At 41.9% G+C, this 19,525-nt stretch overlaps 1 protein-coding gene across 2 annotated transcripts in view; it reads right to left on the bottom strand.

Moving 5' to 3' along the window:
* Positions 1–19,525, bottom strand: part of LOC141069531 (solute carrier family 2, facilitated glucose transporter member 9-like) — a 106,403-nt gene that overhangs the window by 20,071 nt on the left and 66,807 nt on the right. For both annotated transcript variants that reach the window (XM_073559171.1, XM_073559172.1), the window contains exons 7-8: positions 12,728–12,915; positions 9,759–9,869 (exon numbers count right to left, since the gene is read on the bottom strand). In XM_073559171.1, coding sequence (XP_073415272.1) covers positions 9,759–9,869; positions 12,728–12,915 — 299 coding nt within the window. The remainder of the gene's footprint in view (positions 1–9,758; positions 9,870–12,727; positions 12,916–19,525) is intronic.

Here is a 19,525-nt window from a genome sequence, read left to right as displayed (position 1 = left end):
CTGCTGCTGCAGGCCAAACTGAACGCGGACAAATCCTGTTGTAAATCTTTTGTGACAGGCAGAACGGAAGGTGTAAACTTCTAACTTTTCTAGATAACAACTACAGGAATGCCTGACACAAACAAGAATATGATGAAGAAGAATAGGAAGAAGATGAAGAAGTTGAATATGTAGAATAATAATTGTTGAATAAGAAGAATATGAAGAATGTAAGAAAAGGAAGAAGAAGAAGAAGAATGTAAAAAAAGGAAGTAGAAGAATTTAAAAAAGGAAGAAGAAGAAGAATGTAAAAAAAGGAATAAGAAGAAGAATGTAAAAAAAGGAAGAAGAAGAAGAATGTAAAAAAAGGAAGTAGAAGAATGTAAAAAAAGGAAGAAGAAGAAGAATGTAAAAAAAGGAATAAGAAGAAGAAGAAGAAGAAGGTAAAAAAGGGAAGAAGAATAAGAAAGAAGAAGAAAGAAGAAGAAGACATACATGTCTGGCAAAATATAAATGAGGCTAACATAGTCAATATCTTTGTAACTCCTAACGTCTTTAAAAAAAAAGTTTAATTCCTGCTATTCCTTTTGATTGGGCTAAAACTCTATGGCTTTAATGTCTCCTCCACCTCCCACAATACATTCTACATTATTCTTAGTTGTTTTTCTTCATGTAGAATTAACCTACAAGGAAAGAAAGGGTTTTTTTTAATTCCGATATTTTGGCCCCATTGACTTGCATTGGTTCCCGGTATCGTAATCGGCGATACCGATATTTTTTTTTAAGATCGGCCGATCCATTCCGATCCGATATTTTCAAGTATCGGCTGGTATCGCTCAACTCTAGTAAAGAATCCTCTTCTATGTTGGTGGTAAAACCTTTTCTCCTCCAGAGGCAGAAAATGCCCCCTTGTGACCGTCTCCTTCCTTGGTACAAACAGATCCTCTGAGAGATATTTGTATTGTCCCCTTATATACTTATACATGGTTATTAGATCGCCCCTCAGTTGTCTTTTTTCTAGACAAAATAATCCTAATTTTGCTAATCTCTCTGGGTATTGTAGTTCCCCCATCCCCTTTATTAATTTTGTTGCCCTCCTTTGTACCCGCTCTCAGAGGCGTATCTAGGCTTTCTGGCACCCGGGGCAAGAATTCGGTTCGGCGCCCCGCCCAAGTACATATGCGACTTGAACACTTAGCCATGTAACCATGAGCTGCTCTTCCTAATGCTCTCAATGTTCAGTAAAAAACTGAGAGAAGCAGGAAGAGAAGCTCGTTGTCACAGGACCATACCTATGAAAATCGCATATGAGTGAAGTGTCCATGTGATGACTACGGCAACCTGCAGAGCTGAATCCTGACATTGCAGCTTCTGAATTCTCACAACGAATGCACTGCACACTTTTAGGATTCTCCCTTGCCGATGTACAGTCATGTCAGCACAAGTATGTGATTTGTATACTTCTGGCCACATTCCGACTAGACGTGCCCGGCCTCGCTCTGTTCATTTTCATTGAGTGAGGCCACACACGTCTAGTCAGCATGTGACCGCATGTATGTAAATTACCAGCACGAGAGAATCCTGACAGCGTTCAGTGAGCACTGTGAGAATTCAGAAGTCTGCAGTCACATAGAACGACTGCAGACTCAGCACAAACCTGGAGAACCCCTATAATGTTCCTAACAAATAAAAACATGAGAATTAGTCAGTATCACAAATAACATTTACATCCAAGTACCTTATAGATGACGTCGTCTCTGCAGTCAGTCACCTTTTCTTCTAGACCCCATGATGAGTTTTCTCATCCACATCTCGTCTCTGTAGACGTCCATCTTCTCCGGTCTTCTGCAGCAAATCTCCACACGACGCCCTTAAAGATAGAAGTGTCATTATAATGCCCCTAAATAAAAATATCTGCAATATACTGTCTCCTCACACTATTCCCCTCTAGCATCCCACCTGTTCACTATACTGTCTCCTCATATATTTACCCCCTCACTCTCTATACTGTCTGCTCACACATACCCCTGACTCCCCATACTGTGTCCACTTACATTAACCCGTTCGCTCCCCATACTGTTTCCTCATACATACTCTTTATTTTGTGTCCTCAAATCTCCCCACACATTAAATCTCCCCATCCCCAATCCCCCACACACATTAAGTACCCCCCATCCCCAATCCAAATCCCCGCCACACATTAAATAACCCCCATCCCCACTCCAAATCCCCCCACACATTAACCCAATCCCCACTCATTAACCCCCATCAGCACTCCAAATCCCCCCACCCCCACTCCAAATACCCCCACACATTAACGCCCCCATACATTAACCCCCATCCCCATTCATTAACCCCCGCACACATTAACCCAATCCGCACTCATTAACCCCCATCAGCACTCCAAATCCCCCCACCCCCACTCCAAATACCCCCACACATTAACCCCAACCCCACTCATTAACGCCCCCGTACATTAACCCCCATCCCCATTCATTAACCCCCACACACATTAACCCCCATCCCCACTCATTAACGCCCCCACACATTAACCCCCATCCCCATTCATTAACCCCCATCACATTAAATAACCCCCATCTCCACTCCAAACCCCCCCACACATTAACCCCATGGCATCCCCACTCATTAACCCCCACACACATTAACCCCCATCCCCACTCTAAATACCCCCACACATTAACCGCCATCCCCTCTACAAATCCCCCCCATCTCCACTCATTAACTCCCCCTCATCTCCCATCTTCAGTGGTTCTTCAGCTCCACAGAGGAGCACACTTACCACCAGCGTTCGCTCTGGGCGCCGAGGAGTGACGTCAGCAGCGTGATCACATGACCTGATCACGTTGCTGACGTCGCTCTGGCCCGGCGGTCAGAGCTTCAATTGTACTGGCGTCTGTATAGACGCCAGTACAATTGCTCCCTGGGAGCCAGCACGCGCTCCTTCTCTGCGCCGGCTGTCAGCTTGACAGCCTACACAGAGAACCGCCGACTCTCAGGCCGGGTGGCGGCAGAACGCAGCCGCCAAGGAGGACATTGCGGACCGCTGCATTAGGCGGCCCGACTGCGCCCCCCTGCTGGCTGCGCCCGGGGCAACTGCCCCGGCTGCCCCCCCCTAGATACGCCCCTGCCCGCTCTAGTACCATTATATCCTCCCTGAGCACCGGTGCCCAAAACTGTACACAGTACTCCATGTGCGGTCTAACCAGAGATTTGTACAGAGGCAGCATAATGCTCTCATCATGTGTATCCAGACCTATTTTAATGCACCCCATGATCCTGTTTGCCTTGGCAGCCGCTGCCTGGCACTGGCTGCTCCAGGTAAGTTTATCATTAACTAGGATCCCCAAGTCCTTCTCCATGTCAGATTTACCCAGTGGTTTACTGTTCAGTGTGTAATGGTGATATTGATTCCTTCTTCCCATGTGTATAACCTTACATTTATCATTGTTAAACTTCATCTGCCACCTTTCGGCCCAAGTTCCCAACTTATCCAGATTCATCTGTAGCAGAATACTATCTTCTCTTGTATTGACTGCTGTACATAGTTTTGTATCATCTGCAAATATCGATATTTTACTGTGCAAACCTTCTACCAGATCGTTAATAAATATGTTGAAGAGAATTGGTCCCAACACCGACCCCTGCAGTACCCCACTGGTCACAGCGACCCAGTTAGAGAATATACCATTTATAACCACCCTCTGCTTTCTATCACTAAGCCAGTTACTTACCCATTTACACACATTTTCCCCCAGACGCAGCATTCTCATTTTGTGTACCAACCTCCTGTGTGGCATGGTATCAAACGCTTTGGAAAAATCAAGATATACCACATCCAGTGACTCACCTTGGTCCAGTCTATAGCTTACAGTACCTCTTCATAAAAACTGATTAGATTGGTTTGACAGGAGCGATTCTTCATAAACCCATGCTGATATGGCGTTAAACAGTTATTCTCATTGAGATAATCCAGAATAACATCCCTCAGAAACACTTCAAATATTTTGCCAACAATAGAGGTTAGACTTACTGGCCTATAATTTCCAGGTTCACTTTTAGAGCCCTTTTTGAATATTGGTACCACATTTGCTATGCGCCAGTACTGTGGAACAGACCCCGTCGCTATAGAGTCTCTAAATATATGAAATAATGGTTTGTCTATTACATTACTTAGTTCTCTTAGTACTCGTGGGTGTATGCCATCCGGACCCGGAGATTTATCTATTTTATTCTTATTTATCCGGTTTTGCACCTCTTCTTGGGTTAGATTGGTGACCCTTAATATAGGGTTTTCTTTGTCTCTCTGCATTTCACCTAGCATTTCATTTTCCACCGTGAATACCGTGGAGAAGAAGGTGTTTAATATATTAGCTTTTTCCTCATCATCTACAACCATACTTTCCTCACAATTTTTTAATGGGCCTACACTTTCACTTTTGATTCTTTTACTATTGATATAGTTGAAGAACAGCTTGGGATTAGTTTTACTCTCCTTAGCAATGTGCTTCTCTTTTGGCAGCTTTAATTATTTTTTTAGATAAAAAATGTTTCTCCTTATAGTTTTTTAGAGCTTCAACGGTGCCAACCTGCTTTAGTAGTTTAAATACTTTCTTTTTACTGTTAATTGCTCCTCTTACTTTTTTGTTTAGCCACATTGGGTTTTTCCTATTTCTTATCCTTTTATTCCCATAAGGTATAAACCGCTCACAGTGCCTATTAAGGATGTTCTTAAACATTTCCCATTTAATTTCTGTATTCTTATTTCTGAGGACATTGTCCCAGTCAACCAGATTAAGGGCATCTCTAACCCGGTCAAACTTTGCCTTCCTAAAGTTCAGTGTTTTTGTGACTACCTGACATGTCCCCCTAGCGAAAGACAAGTGAAACTGTACAATATTGTGGTCGCTATTTCCTAGATGCCCAACAACCTGCAGATTTGTTATTCTGTCAGGTCTGTTAGATAGTATTAGGTCTTAAGGGCCTGTCACACTAAGGCCGGTTTCACATTTGCGCTTTATGGCGCTGTGACGGCCTGCGCACGGCCGCCGCTAAGCCCCGCCCCCTGCTGGCTCCCTGCCCTCCCCATCCGGTCATCGCCGCCTACTAGCGCACATGGACACTTGCGATCTGCGCACCCTATCTTTAGCATAGGGTGCGCAGATCGTGCGCTGGCCGTGCGCTAGCAGGATTTTGCCGTGCGCTGCGCAGTTTTGAAGGTGCGCTTGTGTGCACCGAACGCAGCATGTTGCAGATTCACCTGTCCCCATTCCACCACCGCATGCCTCTGTGTCTTCCGTGTACTCTGGCTGTGATGTTCAGGTCAAGGGCACGATGGCGTGCTTAGTGCGTGCCCTCTGCCTGAACAGTCACTGCAGAGAGCCGGAAGACACTGTGGTGCACGGCGGTGGAAGGGGGACAGGTGAATATCGCAAGTGCCGGGGGCCTGAGCAAGCCACGACACCGGCACCGGCACAGGCCATAGCGCGCCTGTGTCCCCGTATGCTCAGGACATGGGGCGTATTTTGTATGGAGCATATTATTGGGCCCATTATGAACTGTATGGAGCATTATATGAGGCTCCTGATTCAATATGGATATTCAAAAACATTTAACCTACTGATGTCTCAAATAATTTTACTTTATTGGTATCTATTTTTATTTTTTAAATTTACCAGCAGCTGCTGCATTTCCCACCCTAGGCTTATACTCGAGTCAATAAGTTTTCCCAGTTTTTTGTGGAAAAATTAGGGGCCTCGGCTTATACTCGGGTCGGCTTATATTCGAGTATATACAGTAATTGACATTGTTCCTCCTCAGGGAATAGGTTGCTTGCATTAGGGTTCATCTTTTAAAATGTATAGAACTTGAATGGATATATAAACTAAAAACCCTCAGACCTAATGGTCTGAATGTAAAATGCAAGGTTAATACAATTATCTAGGAATGCTATTTGTCCATATACTCAGATTCTTCCTTTACCTTTTAGTAGTATAATAAGAGAATTATTTTTTACGAATATCTCTAGACATTGTACTTACCTTTTTTCCCTCACAGAATTATGCAAAGGATTTTATTTATTTTTTGTCTTTCACAGATCACTGATATATATATACACTATGAATTTTCTTGGGAGAAACTGATTCATCCACACACCCTAAAACGGTTAATTTACCTTTTCATTAAAGGACATCTGTCAGCAGATTTTTGTTACTTCATCTGAGAGCATTCTGATGTAGGCAAGGAGAAGTTGAATCCAAGGATGTATAGCTTAGATTACTTGGTGAAGCAGTTTGGACAGAGTTTTTAGATTTAGCAATACAGCAGAGCTGAGGAAGATAACACCGCCCACACCAGGCTCTGTTTAAACAATGTCCATAGACAGTGAGCTGCCTATCACAAGATGGAATGTGTCGGACTACCATGCAACCGCTGCTGTGTCCCTGCAATGATAAGTCCCTGGTGCTAAAAACAATCATTACAAGTAAACTAAACCATGGAGCTTGATAAGAGAGGCATTGCCGAGATATATGTTTTAATTCCTGGTCCAAAATGGCGATCGCAATTCAAGAATCTCAAATGCGTGTGCACCGCCTCTTTTTGAACCTCAAGTTTTCTTATTGTATGTTTGTCTTGCTGTTAACTAGCATGCCTTCTCAGCAGCCTTCTCAGCACCATCCTAATCATTGCGAACACTGCTCTGCTACTTCTCATGTCAGGTCGTCTTGCCGAGTTTGCCTCTTACAGCACTCCTAGAACTGCTGCATGTTCCTTCTGTCTCAAACTGGCTAAGGGAGGCATGTCTAGTGTCTGCAGGAATTTAATCCTGCTGTGTCCTGCAGACATTAGCCTTTGTCCTATCCCTTGACATCAGGGGATTTATTAAGCAACTCCTTCCTCCACTCATTGCCTGAGCTTTGGTTCCAGTTTGCAGTTTGCATCTAGTTCAAGTCAAGATGTTTTGTTGCTAATCACTCCCATTACTGGCCCGACTTGTAGACCCTTTCTGCCTGATCTCTCTGTTCCTGACCTTCGCTTTGTATTCGAAACCTGTACTGCCTACTCCGACCTTGGACTATCTGACTATATCTCTGCCTGTACCCTCTGTTCCACGTATTCCTGCCTTGACTCATTGGTCAGCAGCTGCAGGTCTGGGGACTGCCCTGGAGTGGCACCTGGTTGCTACACTGTGGCCCAAGCCTATCCTCACCATCAGGCTCCCTTCATACGAGCTCTCGTACATCCACTTAAAAAATGCATGCATTGGACAGTTCATTTTTACTATCTGTGTGGTTTTATGTTGGCCATCCATGTGTACAGGTGTACCATCCATGTGCCATCCATGCGTACGTGTGTACCATACTTTTCCTGTCCATGTGACACGTAATGGAATAGAATACAGAATAGAAATTACAGATTTTTATGTGTTATAGATGTGCAAAGATATAGATAAATAATAGGTAGATAGATACAATACATGAAGTCAGCATTGCCAAAAAGGAAAATTAGAAAAATTTAACAGCCTATAGTGACGGCAACATTTCGATCCAATTGAGGGCCATTCTTAAGCTTAAAAAAAAAAGATGTGGGGTTCCACCCATTTTTGGTAACAAGCAAAGGTGAAGCAGACAGCTGAGAACTGATATATCAGGCTGGGAAGGTGCCTTGTAATTGGGTCCTTCCAGGCATAAAAATACGAGCCCGCAGCCTCCCCATGTGTCAAATTTTCAGCTCGTTTTTATCTTTTCCCAGTATCTATCTATCCATCTATCTATAATTCACTAACTTTACAGTAGCTCACACTATGCTGCTTTATGTGGTCATATAACTTATGTGCCTCAATGTAAATCCAAATCTAAATAATTTCAATGTTACCTTATAGCCCCATATATCAACATAAGTCAGATATCTAATTATGCAGTTGTATATTAAAAAGCATAGAATTAAACATTGTGTGCCAATAATTACTTGTATATCTTTATTCTTATAAGTTTTGTTGCCAAACATATTAAGTATGATCTTTTTATGCATTAAAAGAGAAAAGAACAGAAAAAATTCTTGTGTTTGAACTTATCATTTGCCTGAGCCTAAATACTTATGCCACCTATTTTGGCCTGGTAGTGCTCTCTTCAGGCAGGATACACTCACAGCACTCTTGAGAAAAAAAGTCATGGATTTATGTGTGGACCGATATTCACTTTCATAATGCAAGTGTGATATCCGTGCCAGCACCTATCCCCTTGATTCCTGCTTCGCTCATTGGCTGATACAGACTGACGATTCAGTAACCGTGTTTTATTCTTGGGACTTGTGGCTCTGACCAGTCCAGAAGCCATGGGTTTAATTTTTTTTAAATTTGTGTTTCTGCCTCCTATCAGCATTGGGTGGGGCTTCTCACTATTTAAACCCCTGAGAATCATCAGCTCTCGCAACCAGTCAATAAGTTTTACTTACCTGGTATAGCCCTACTGTTTGCCCTTGCAGTGGTTTCCTGATTAATCCTGTTCTCTGACATGGCTTGCATTTTGGCTACCTGCTTTCCTTCTGATTTTGTCTCTGACATGATCTCTTGGTATTGGCCCCACGTGACAATCCTTCTTGCCGTCAGCTTGCTCTACCGGGCGGCAGCTAACTCTGTGGCCTCATCCCCTGGGTCTCAGTGTAAATTCAAATCCCTGTACAGGGTTTAAATTGTGAAAGCCAGGCAATCCCTGGGATCTGGTAATCAGAGTGACTTGCGTTAAGACTGTCCATGGAAGCCGTATTAACAGCTGCCAGGCTTCGACGAACAGTGCAACTTTGACAATAAGTCTATGAAGCGGAAAGGAGTGACTCTGGAAAATGGGGAAGATGGCAATAGGTACAGTATGTATTTTAATGCACATACACTATATTACAGACAGGAATTAAGTTAGAAACTTTTGCTGTTAGTGCTTCTTTAAGCAAATGAATAATGAATTGATTTTAACAGGGAAAAATGCAAAGTACTACATCTGGGCAATAAAAATGAAAAAAGCATATACAGAGTGGGAGGTATAGGGCTAAGCAACAGCACATGTGAAAAAGACTTGGGTATACTAATAGATCACAGACTGAATATGAGTCAACAGTGTGATGCAGCAAAAAAGGCAAATGCAATTCTAGGATGTATTAACAGAAGCATACAGTCTAGATCACGTGAAGTCATTATTGCCCTCTACTCCTCTTTGGTCAGACCTCATCTGGAATACTGTGTCCAGTTTTGGGTGCCACATTTTAAAAAAGACATCAACAAACTGGAGCAAGTTCAGAAAAGAGCGACCAGAAAGGTCACCGGTCTGCAAACTCTGCATTATGAGGAAAGGTTGCAGGATTTGGGAATGTTTAGCTTGCAGAAGAGAAGACTGAGAGGAGACTTAATAGCTGTCTACAAATATCTCAAGGGCTGTCACATTGTAGAAGGATCATCTTTATTCTCATTTGCACAAGGAAAGACTAGAAGCAATGGGATGAAAATGAATGGGAGGAGACACACATTAGATATTAGAAAAAACTTTTTGACAGTTAGAGTGATCAATGAGTGGAACACACTGCCATGAGAGGTGGTGAGTTCTCCTTCAATAGAAGTCTTCAAATGGTGGCTGGACAGACATCTGACTGGGATGATTTAACGAATCCTGCTTTGAGCAGGGGGTTGGACCAGATGGCCCAGGAGGTCCCTTCCAACTCTACGATTCTATGATTCTATGATTTTTGTTTATTTGCTTAGTAAAAATACTCACACATAGCATGACAGCCATAAGCTCAAAACTTCCCATTCCTAGAACTATATAGGGAATTTTCTCTGGAGGCAAACCAGCCCTGAGAAAAACAATTCTTGCATAATAGAAAATCTGAAATACAGTTAAAGGAGAAACAAATATCAGTACAGGTCGCCAATTACAACAGCCTCAAGTTACAATATTCCCTGGTTATTGTCAATTGTGGGTGATGTCAGAGCCTGGGTGGGTAGAAATATACTGACTCAATCATCAAAATATAAATGTTGTTTATTTGCCATACTTAATATAGCATAATCATATTGGGCAGCACTTTACAGACTTTGTCACTGCTGTCCACATTGGAGCTCACAATCTAAATGTCCTTTCAGTATGTTTTTGGAGTTGGGGAGGAAACTCACAAAAACACAGGGAGAACATATAAACTCCTTACTGATTTTGTGGGATTTGAAACCAGGACCCCAGCAAAGCAAGGGAACAGTGCTAATCACTGAGCTACTGTGGTGCTGGCTTAATATTGATATTATACAATTAGTTTATGAAATTACTTTATAGGAATTTAGGAAAGTATTATTTTTTGACCATGTAAAACACACTAGAAATGGTTAATTTGTATACAGTGTCAGATTTTTGGTAGCATAAGGTTGGGTCCATATGCAGTTGCTGGAATCAATGTATCTGTCAATGATGTGTGAATATAACATTTAGTATGTGCAAATTAAAGGGATGATTTGTTTAACTTCTTTTATTGAATATTGTACAACATAACAAGGCTAGTTCGTAGAACAAAAGAACAAACAGCATTGCTCATTTTTGCAAAGCTAACCTTGCCCTTAACATACCATGGATCTCATATTTTAACAAAAAGCACGCCAGGCACCAAATATCACATACTTTAATCATGAGAAAATACTCCTCATCACCTGGGAACTAATGTGAGTGAAAGGACCATCAAACCAAGGTTTCCATACCTTATCATATTTTTGAAGATAATATATTTTTACATACCACCCTCTCATAGGAAGCTGCAGTATGTACCATATTGACCCAGTGTGAAATTCATGGGGAGTAGAGTTGAGCGAAACAGGTCGGTCAGATTCAAAAGTCGCCGACTTTCGCCAAATTGGGTTTCACCGAGCGAAACCCGACCATAGCGTGAGGTCAGCCATGCGGTCGTCGACCCGAGTGCCAAAGTCGGATTTCACAGAATGCTTACACGTAACTTTTTTTTCAGCCATTGAGCAAGGACGTACACTGTGGGCAATGAGATGACATGTGCAGCGTCCGGAGAGAAATTTTGCGCACTTTAAAAAAGCGGTCCGGCATGTAGGTGTCCTCCACTCCCTGCCAACTTTGCTTCCCCATTGACTTGCATTGGGTTTCATGTTTCAGTCGGACCTTAGACTTTTCCCGATAGTCGGCCAATTTCGTTCGACTCGACTTTTGAGAAAGTCGGGTTTCATGAAATCCGACTCGACCCTAAAAAAGGCAAAGTCGCTCATCTCTAATGGGGAGTCATCTATCCATCCATTTCATGGTTATAACCTTGGGAGCCAAAAACAATGTTTCCCTGAGAAGAGTGTGAGGGTAGTGAGGCCAGGTTTCCTCATCACGGATTCCTAATAAACACACCTTTGTGCAGAGTAGTACTGGGGATTGTGTGATCTTGTTGAGGATAGCTATGGCCTCTTTCCAAAAGTCTGTAAAAGGTGGGTGATATCTAGAGTCTACTAGAATAACTAGAGTCTGATGGACCCCGATGCCAAAATTAGACCGAGCCCCACTTTATCCTGATATATAAATTCCCTCTTGTTACAGATTCTCTCATCTCTTGGCATCATAGATTTGGCCCTATCCTGGATCTCGTCGTATCTAACAGACCGGACGTTCAGTATCTCCCTCTCCCACACCACCTCCTCACCTTGCCTCCTGTCTGTAGGTGTTCCTCAAGGCTCAGTTCTAGGACGCCTACTCTTCTCCATCTACACCTTCGCCCTGTGACAGCTCATAGAATCCCATGGTTTGCAGTATCATCTCTATACTGACCACAAGCAGATCTATCTATCTGGGCCTGACATCACCTCCTTGCTGAACAAAATCCCACAATGTCTGTCCGCTGTTTCATCTTTCTTTTCTGCTCGCTTTCTAAAACTGAACATGGACAAAACAGAATTCATCATCTTTCCCCCAGCTCACTCCACCCCTCCATCGGACCTAACCATCAATGTCAATGGCTGCTCACTTTCCCCAGTCCCGATTGCTCGGTGGGGATCCATGTAGTATAATGCACCTTCATATTAATATAATACAAAGCCCATATCCTTCATATACCTGTAATATAATGCACAACCCATAGTCATCCATGTAGTATAATGCACAGCCCATAGACATTCATTTAGTATAATGCACATCCCTTAATCATCCGTGTAGTAGTATGGCCACCGTGTTCTTACTGATTTTTTAAAAAATAAAAATACTCGCCTTCCCTACACTCCCTTACTGTGCAGCATCTTCTTATGAAGCTGGGAGCTGACTTCAGCGTGCAAGCGATGGGAGCACATGATGTCACTGCCATGTGCCTCTGGTCACGTGCACGCCAACGTCAGCTGCTGCTTTTTGGCCTATGATTGTCCAGTAGCATGTATTGCCGCACAAAGACACGAAAGGTCTGTGCACCGCAATACACTTCAGCTCAATATGCCTCCGAGGATGCACATCCAGATGAAGTATTTGCTGGTGTTGGCGGGCCCCTGTCTGTGCCAGTGTCTTGACCTCTAAGTTCAACCAATACTGAGCATTCTTGGGAATGTAGACATTTGAAAATGGCCCTTTCGTGCCATAGTTGGACTCATCTACTGTGTTAAAGGAATGATCTTTAAATCGTAAATATCTGAACATGGAGACATCAGCCAGATCTTCTGGCTACAACCTGAGAACATGTTTATCATGAATATATAGACAAATTACTTAACTGCATTGATACCCGACATCTGAAGAGTAAGTGTAATAACAATCACAATGTAAAGCTGCCAACGCAGAGATGGCGCTTTCACCAGCTCCATCACAGTCATGCTCCTAGACTGCTGGCGCATCTCCTGCTCAGCCAAAATTTCTTTCATCATGATTTGATGGTCTCCAGGTCCCCAAATTCTTTGCATAGCTGAAATTTCAGAAAAATAATTGAATTACAACTATACTAAATCTATATAGTGTCATAAAATTTAGTATAATAAAATACTCAATGAAATAGCAACGTACTACACAATGGATTAAAATTTTTATATTATAAGCTATAACCCATTGCGCTTAAAGGGGTTTTACCCACAAACAAAGTTAATTTTAATTAACATTGTAATCAATAGAGCTTTGAATAACAATAACAGTCACACAATTGGATGTGTTTAAAAAAATGTTCTGTGCTGAGATACTCTTATACATGTGCCCTGCTGTGTACTGTGTAATGGATGTGTCTGACCATACAGGAACATGGTCTGATCATACCGCAGCTCCTGGGCAGGGGAGGAAGCAAAAGATTAAACAGACACTACAGCATGGGATCACAGCTGATTTTTTCTTTCAAGTAAAATATTGTTTAACCCCTTAATGACCGGAGCTTTTTCGGTTTTGCATTTTCATTTTTCGCTCCCCCTTTTCCCAGACCCAGAATTTTTTTTATTTTTCCATCACTATGGCCGTGTGAGGGCTTACTTTTTGCAGGACGAGTTGTACTTTTGAACGACACCATTGGTTTTACCATGTAGTGTACTCGAGAACGGTAAAAAAATTCAAATGCGGTGAAATTGCAAAAAAAAGTCCAATCCCACACTTGTTTTTTGTTTGGCTTTTTTGCTAGGTTCACTAAATGAAAAAACTGACCTGCCATTATGATTCTCCAGGTCAGTACAAGTTCATAGACACCAAATATGTCTAGGTTCTCTTTTAGCTAAGTGGTGAAAAAAAATTCCAAAATTTGCTAAAAAAATAAGCGCAATTTTCCGAGACCCGTAGCGTCACCAATTTTTCGTGATCTCGGGTTGGGTGAGGGATTATATTTTGCCTGCCTGGCTGAGGTTTTTAATGATACCACTTGTGTGTAGATACATTCTTCTGATCGCCCGTTATTGCATTTTAATGCAATGTCGCGTTGACCAAAAAAAAGTAATTCTGGCATTTTGATTTTTTTTCTCGCTAAGCCTTTTAGCGATCAGGTTAATCCTTTTTTTATTGATAGATCGGGCGATTCTGAACGCAGCGATACCAAATGTGTGTAGGTTTGATTTTCTTTATTGTTTTATTTTGATTGGGGAAAAAGGGGGGTGATTTAAACTTTAATTTTTTTCATTTTTTTCATTTTTAAACACTTTTTTTTTTACTCTTGGCATGCTTCAATAGCCTCCATAGGAAGCTAGAAGCATCCCATTCTTGATAGGCTCTGCTACATACAGGCGATGCTCAGATCTTAGATCGCCTATATGTAGCAGAAATATATATTGTTATGAGCGCCGACCACAGGGTGGCACTCATAGCAATATGCCGGCAACAACCATAGAGGTCTCTATGAGACCTCTGGTTGTCATGGCAATGCGTCGCTGACCCCCGGTCACGTGACAGGGGTCGGCGATGCTCTCATTTCTGTCCGGGCACCAGAAGTACTAGTTAAATGCCCACTGTCAGCGTTTGACAGTGGGATTTAACTAGTTAATAGGCGCAGGCGGATCGCGTTTATAACAGCTGACATGTCGCGGCTTTGTGGTAGGCTCACCGCCGGACCCCACCTCAAAGCAGGGGATACTGACCGCTGATGTACTATCCCGTCAGCGGTCAGTAAGGGGTTAAAAACAGGCAGTGAAATGTTTTGCCAAAAATAATCAGCTGTGATCCCCTGCTGGAGTGTCTGTTTAGTCTTTTGCTTCCTCCCCTGCCCAGGAGATGTGGTATGATCAGACCATGTTCTTGCATGGTCAGACACAACCATTACACAGTATACAGCAGGGGCACATTTATAAGATGATCTAAGCACAAGAAAAAAGTTTATTAACACATCGAATTGTGGAACTTGTTTTTATTCCAAGATCTATTTATTAAAATGTACTTTGTTTGTGGGAAATCCCTTTAACCCCTTTCTGCCATATTTTTTTACTATGCCGTCCATGTGCCCTGGGACTTCACTCCCAAAGACAGAATAATACGTCATATGTGATCAGCTGCCCTCACGGGGGAAGCGCGGCTGATCGCATCCTGGTGTCAGCTGATTATCACAGCTGACACCCAGCACTTATTGCCAGGAGCGGTCACGGACTGCTCCTGGCACTTTGACCCCCGACACACTGCGATCAAACATGACCGCAGCATTCCGGGAGCAGGCAGAAGGGTTGTCAGCTGTGACAGCCCCTCTGCCTTTGGATCGGAGACCCCGTGCCATGAAGCGAGGTCCCAATCGCTGCCATGAACACCGGATGTCGTCACGACAACATTCGGGTCTCCAATGCTGAGAGACTTCCTGTCATGCGCAGTGATGACCAGGAAGTCTCTCATATCAGTGTGCAACTTTGTGCAGCGCTGACAGCTTCTATAGCATGCAGATCTGCATGCTATAGAAGTGATCAGCCTGCACAAAATGAGTGTTCCATTGTGGGACACAGTGTAAAAGTAAGAATTAAATAAAAAAAATTAAATAATTGTAAAAATATTTTAAAAAATAATAAAAAATTTAAAAAATCAATATTTATTCAATCAATAAATAAATATTTAAAAAAATCTACTCAATAAAAGTACACATATTTAGTATTGCCGCGTCCGTAACGACCCGCCTTATAAAACTATCCCACTAGTTTATCCATTTAGTGAACACCATTAAAAAAAAGGCAAAAAAATGCTTTATCATCATACCGCCGAACAAAAAGTGCAATAACACGCGATCAAAAAGACGAATATAAATAAACATGGTACCACTGAAAATGTCACCTTGTCCCGCAAAAAACAAGTCCCCATAAAGTGTCAACAGCGAAAAAATAAAAAAGCTATAGCTCTTAAAATAAAGCGATGCAAAAATAATTATTTTTTATATAAAATAGTTTTTATTGTATAAAAGCGCCAAAACATAAAAAAGATATAAATGAGGTATTGCTGTAATAATACTGACCCGAAGAATAAAACTGCTTTATCAGTTTTACTACACGCAGAACGGTATAAATGCCTCACCAAAAGAAATTCATGAATTGCTGGTTTTTGATCATTTTGCCTCACAAAAATAACAAGCGATCAAATGTCATGTGACCGAAAATGGTACCAATAAAAACGTCAACTCGTCCCGCAAAAATCAAGACCTCACATGACTCTGTGGACCAAAACATGGAAAAATTATAGCTCTCAAAATTTGGTGATGCAAAAACTATTATTTGCAATAAAAAGCGTCTTTTAGTGTGTGACAACTGCCAAACAAAAAAAACGCTTTAAAAACCCACTATAAGTAGTAAATCAAACATCCCTCTATCACCCCCTTAGTTAGGGAAAAATAATTAAATAAAAAATGTATTTATTTCCATTTTTTCATTAGGGTTAGGGCTAGGGTTAGGGCTAAAGAAAGGGTTAGGGCTGGGGCTAAAGTTTAGGGTTAGGGTTGGGGCTAAAGTTAGGGTTAGTGTTACAATTACGATTAGGGTTAGGGTTGGGATTAGGGTTAGCATTGGTATTAGGGTTAGATTTGGAATTAGGGTTAGGGGTGTGTGATGGTTAGGTTTGCGGTTAAGATTATGGTTAGGGTAGGGATTAGGGTAAGAGGTGTGTTGGGGTTATGGTTGGAGATAGAATTGGGGGGATTCCACTGTTTAGACACATCAGAGGCTCTCCAAATGAGACATGGCATCTGATCTCAATTCCAGCCAATTTTGCATTGGAAAGTCAAACGGTGCTCCTTCCCTTCCAAGCTCTGCCATGCGTCCAAACAGTGGTTTACCCCCACATATGGGGTATCAGCATACTCAGGACAATTTGCACAACAACGTTTAGCATCCAATTTCTCCTGTTGCCCTTGGGTAAATAAAAAATTGGGGTCAAAAAGATAATTTTTGTGAAAAAAATATGATTTTTTATTTTTAAGGCTCCACATTATAAACGTCTGTGAAGCACTTGGGGGTTCAAAGTGCTCACCACACATCTAGATAAATTCCTTAGGGGGTCTACTTTCCAAAATGATGTCACTTGTGGGGGGTTTCCACAGTTTAGGCCCATCAAGGGCTCTCCAAACACGACATGGTGTATGATCTCAATTCCAGCCAATTTTGCATTGAAATGTCAAATGGCGCTTCTTCCCTACCGAGCTCTGCCATGCGCCCAAACAGTGGTTTACCTGCATATATGGGGTATCAACGTACTCAGGACAAAATATACAACAATTTTTGGGGTCCCATTTTTCCTGTTACCCTTGGTAAAATAAAACAAATTGGATCTGAAGTAAATTTTTGGTGGAAAAAAGTTAAATGTTCATTTTTTTAAACATTCCAAAAATTCCTGTAAAGCACCTGAGGGGTTAATAAACTTCTTGAATGTGGTTTTGAGCACCTTCAGGGGTGTAGTTTTTAGAATAGTGTCACTTTTGGGTATTTTCTATCATATACAGTGGGGCAAAAAGGTATTTAGTCAGTCAGCAATAGTGCAAGTTCCACCACTTAAAAAGATGAGAGGCGTCTGTAATTTACATCATAGGTAGACCTCAACTATGGGAGACAAACTGAGAAAAAAAAATCCAGAAAATCACATTGTCTGTTTTTTTTCATTTTATTTGCATATTATGGTGGAAAATAAGTATTTGGTCAGAAACAAAATTTCATCTCAATACTTTGTGATATATCCTTTGTTGGCAATGACAGAGGTCAAACGTTTTCTGTAAGTCTTCACAAGGTTGCCACACACTGTTGTTGGTATGTTGGCCCATTCCTCCATGCAGATCTCCTCTAGAGCAGTGATGTTTTTGGCTTTTCGCTTGGCAACACGGACTTTCAACTCCCTCCAAAGGTTTTCTATAGGGTTGAGATCTGGAGACTGGCTAGGACACTCCAGGACCTTGAAATGCTTCTTACGAAGCCACTCCTTCGTTGCCCTGGCGGTGTGCTTTGGATCATTGTCATGTTGAAAGACCCAGCCACGTTTCATCTTCAATGCCCTTGCTGATGGAAGGAGGTTTGCACTCAAAATCTCACGATACATGGCCCCATTCATTCTTTCATGTACCCGGATCAGTCGTCCTGGCCCCTTTGCAGAGAAACAGCCCCAAAGCATGATGTTTCCACCACCATGCTTTACAGTAGGTATGGTGTTTGATGGATGCAACTCAGTATTCTTTTTCCTCCAAACACGACAAGTTGTGTTTCTACCAAACAGTTCCAGTTTGGTTTCATCAGACCATAGGACATTCTCCCAAAACTCCTCTGGATCATCCAAATGCTCTCTAGCAAACTTCAGATGGGCCCGGACATGTACAGGCTTAAGCAGTGGGACACGTCTGGCACTGCAGGATCTGAGTCCATGGTGGCGTAGTGTGTTACTTATGGTAGGCCTTGTTACATTGGTCCCAGCTCTCTGCAGTTCATTCACTAGGTCCCCCCGCGTGGTTCTGGGATTTTTGCTCACCGTTCTTGTGATCATTCTGACCCCACGGGGTGGGATTTTGCGTGGAGCACCAGATCGAGGGAGATTATCAGTGGTCTTGTATGTCTTCCATTTTCTAATTATTGCTCCCACAGTTGATTTCTTCACTCCAAGCTGGTTGGCTATTGCAGATTCAGTCTTCCCAGCCTGGTGCAGGGCTACAATTTTGTTTCTGGTGTCCTTTGACAGCTCTTTGGTCTTCACCATAGTGGAGTTTGGAGTCAGACTGTTTGAGGGTGTGCACAGGTGTCTTTTTATACTGATAACAAGTTTAAACAGGTGCCATTACTACAGGTAATGAGTGGAGGAAAGAGGAGACTCTTAAAGAAGAAGTTACAGGTCTGTGAGAGCCAGAAATCTTGATTGCTTGTTTCTGACCAAATACTTATTTTCCACCACAATATGCAAATAAAATGAAAAAAAAAAACAGACAATGTGATTTTCTGGATTTTTTTTTCTCAGTTTGTCTCCCATAGTTGAGGTCTACCTATGATGTAAATTACAGACGCCTCTCATCTTTTTAAGTGGTGGAACTTGCACTATTGCTGACTGACTAAATACTTTTTTGCCCCACTGTAGATCCATCAAAGTGACTTTAAATGTGATGTGGTCCCTAAAAAAAATGGTGTTGCAAAAATGAGAAATCGCTGGTCAACTTTTAACCCTTATAACTTCAAAACACAAAAAAAATTTGGTTCCAAAATTGTGCTGATGTAAAGTAGACATGTGGGAAATGTTATTTATTAACTATTTTGTGTGACATATTTCTCTGTTTTAAGAGCATGAAAATTCAAAGTTGGAAAATTGCAAAATTTTCGCCAAATTTCCATTTTTTTCACAAATAAATGTAAGAAATATAAAAGAAATTTTACCACTATCATGAAGTACTATATGTCACGAGAAAACAGTGTCAGAATAAGCGGGATCCATGGAAGTGTTCCAGAGTTATTACCTCATAAAGGGACAGTGGTCAGAATTGTAAAAATTGGCCTGGTCATTAACATGCAAACCACCCTTGGGAGTAAAGGGGTTAAAGTAATTCAAAATATCAAGTAAAGGTAGTGCAGGTAATTATCCTACTGGGTGCTTTATCGCCAAATGATCACCTTTGCTCCCATATGCTG

This window comes from Dendrobates tinctorius, unplaced genomic scaffold (assembly GCF_039654945.1).
Source record: "Dendrobates tinctorius isolate UK_male_01 unplaced genomic scaffold, ASM3965494v1 ptg000265l, whole genome shotgun sequence".
Classification (NCBI taxonomy): domain Eukaryota; kingdom Metazoa; phylum Chordata; class Amphibia; order Anura; family Dendrobatidae; genus Dendrobates; species Dendrobates tinctorius.
The sequence above is the reverse complement of the archived record's forward strand: the minus strand, read 5'-3'. Positions and strand labels throughout refer to the sequence as shown.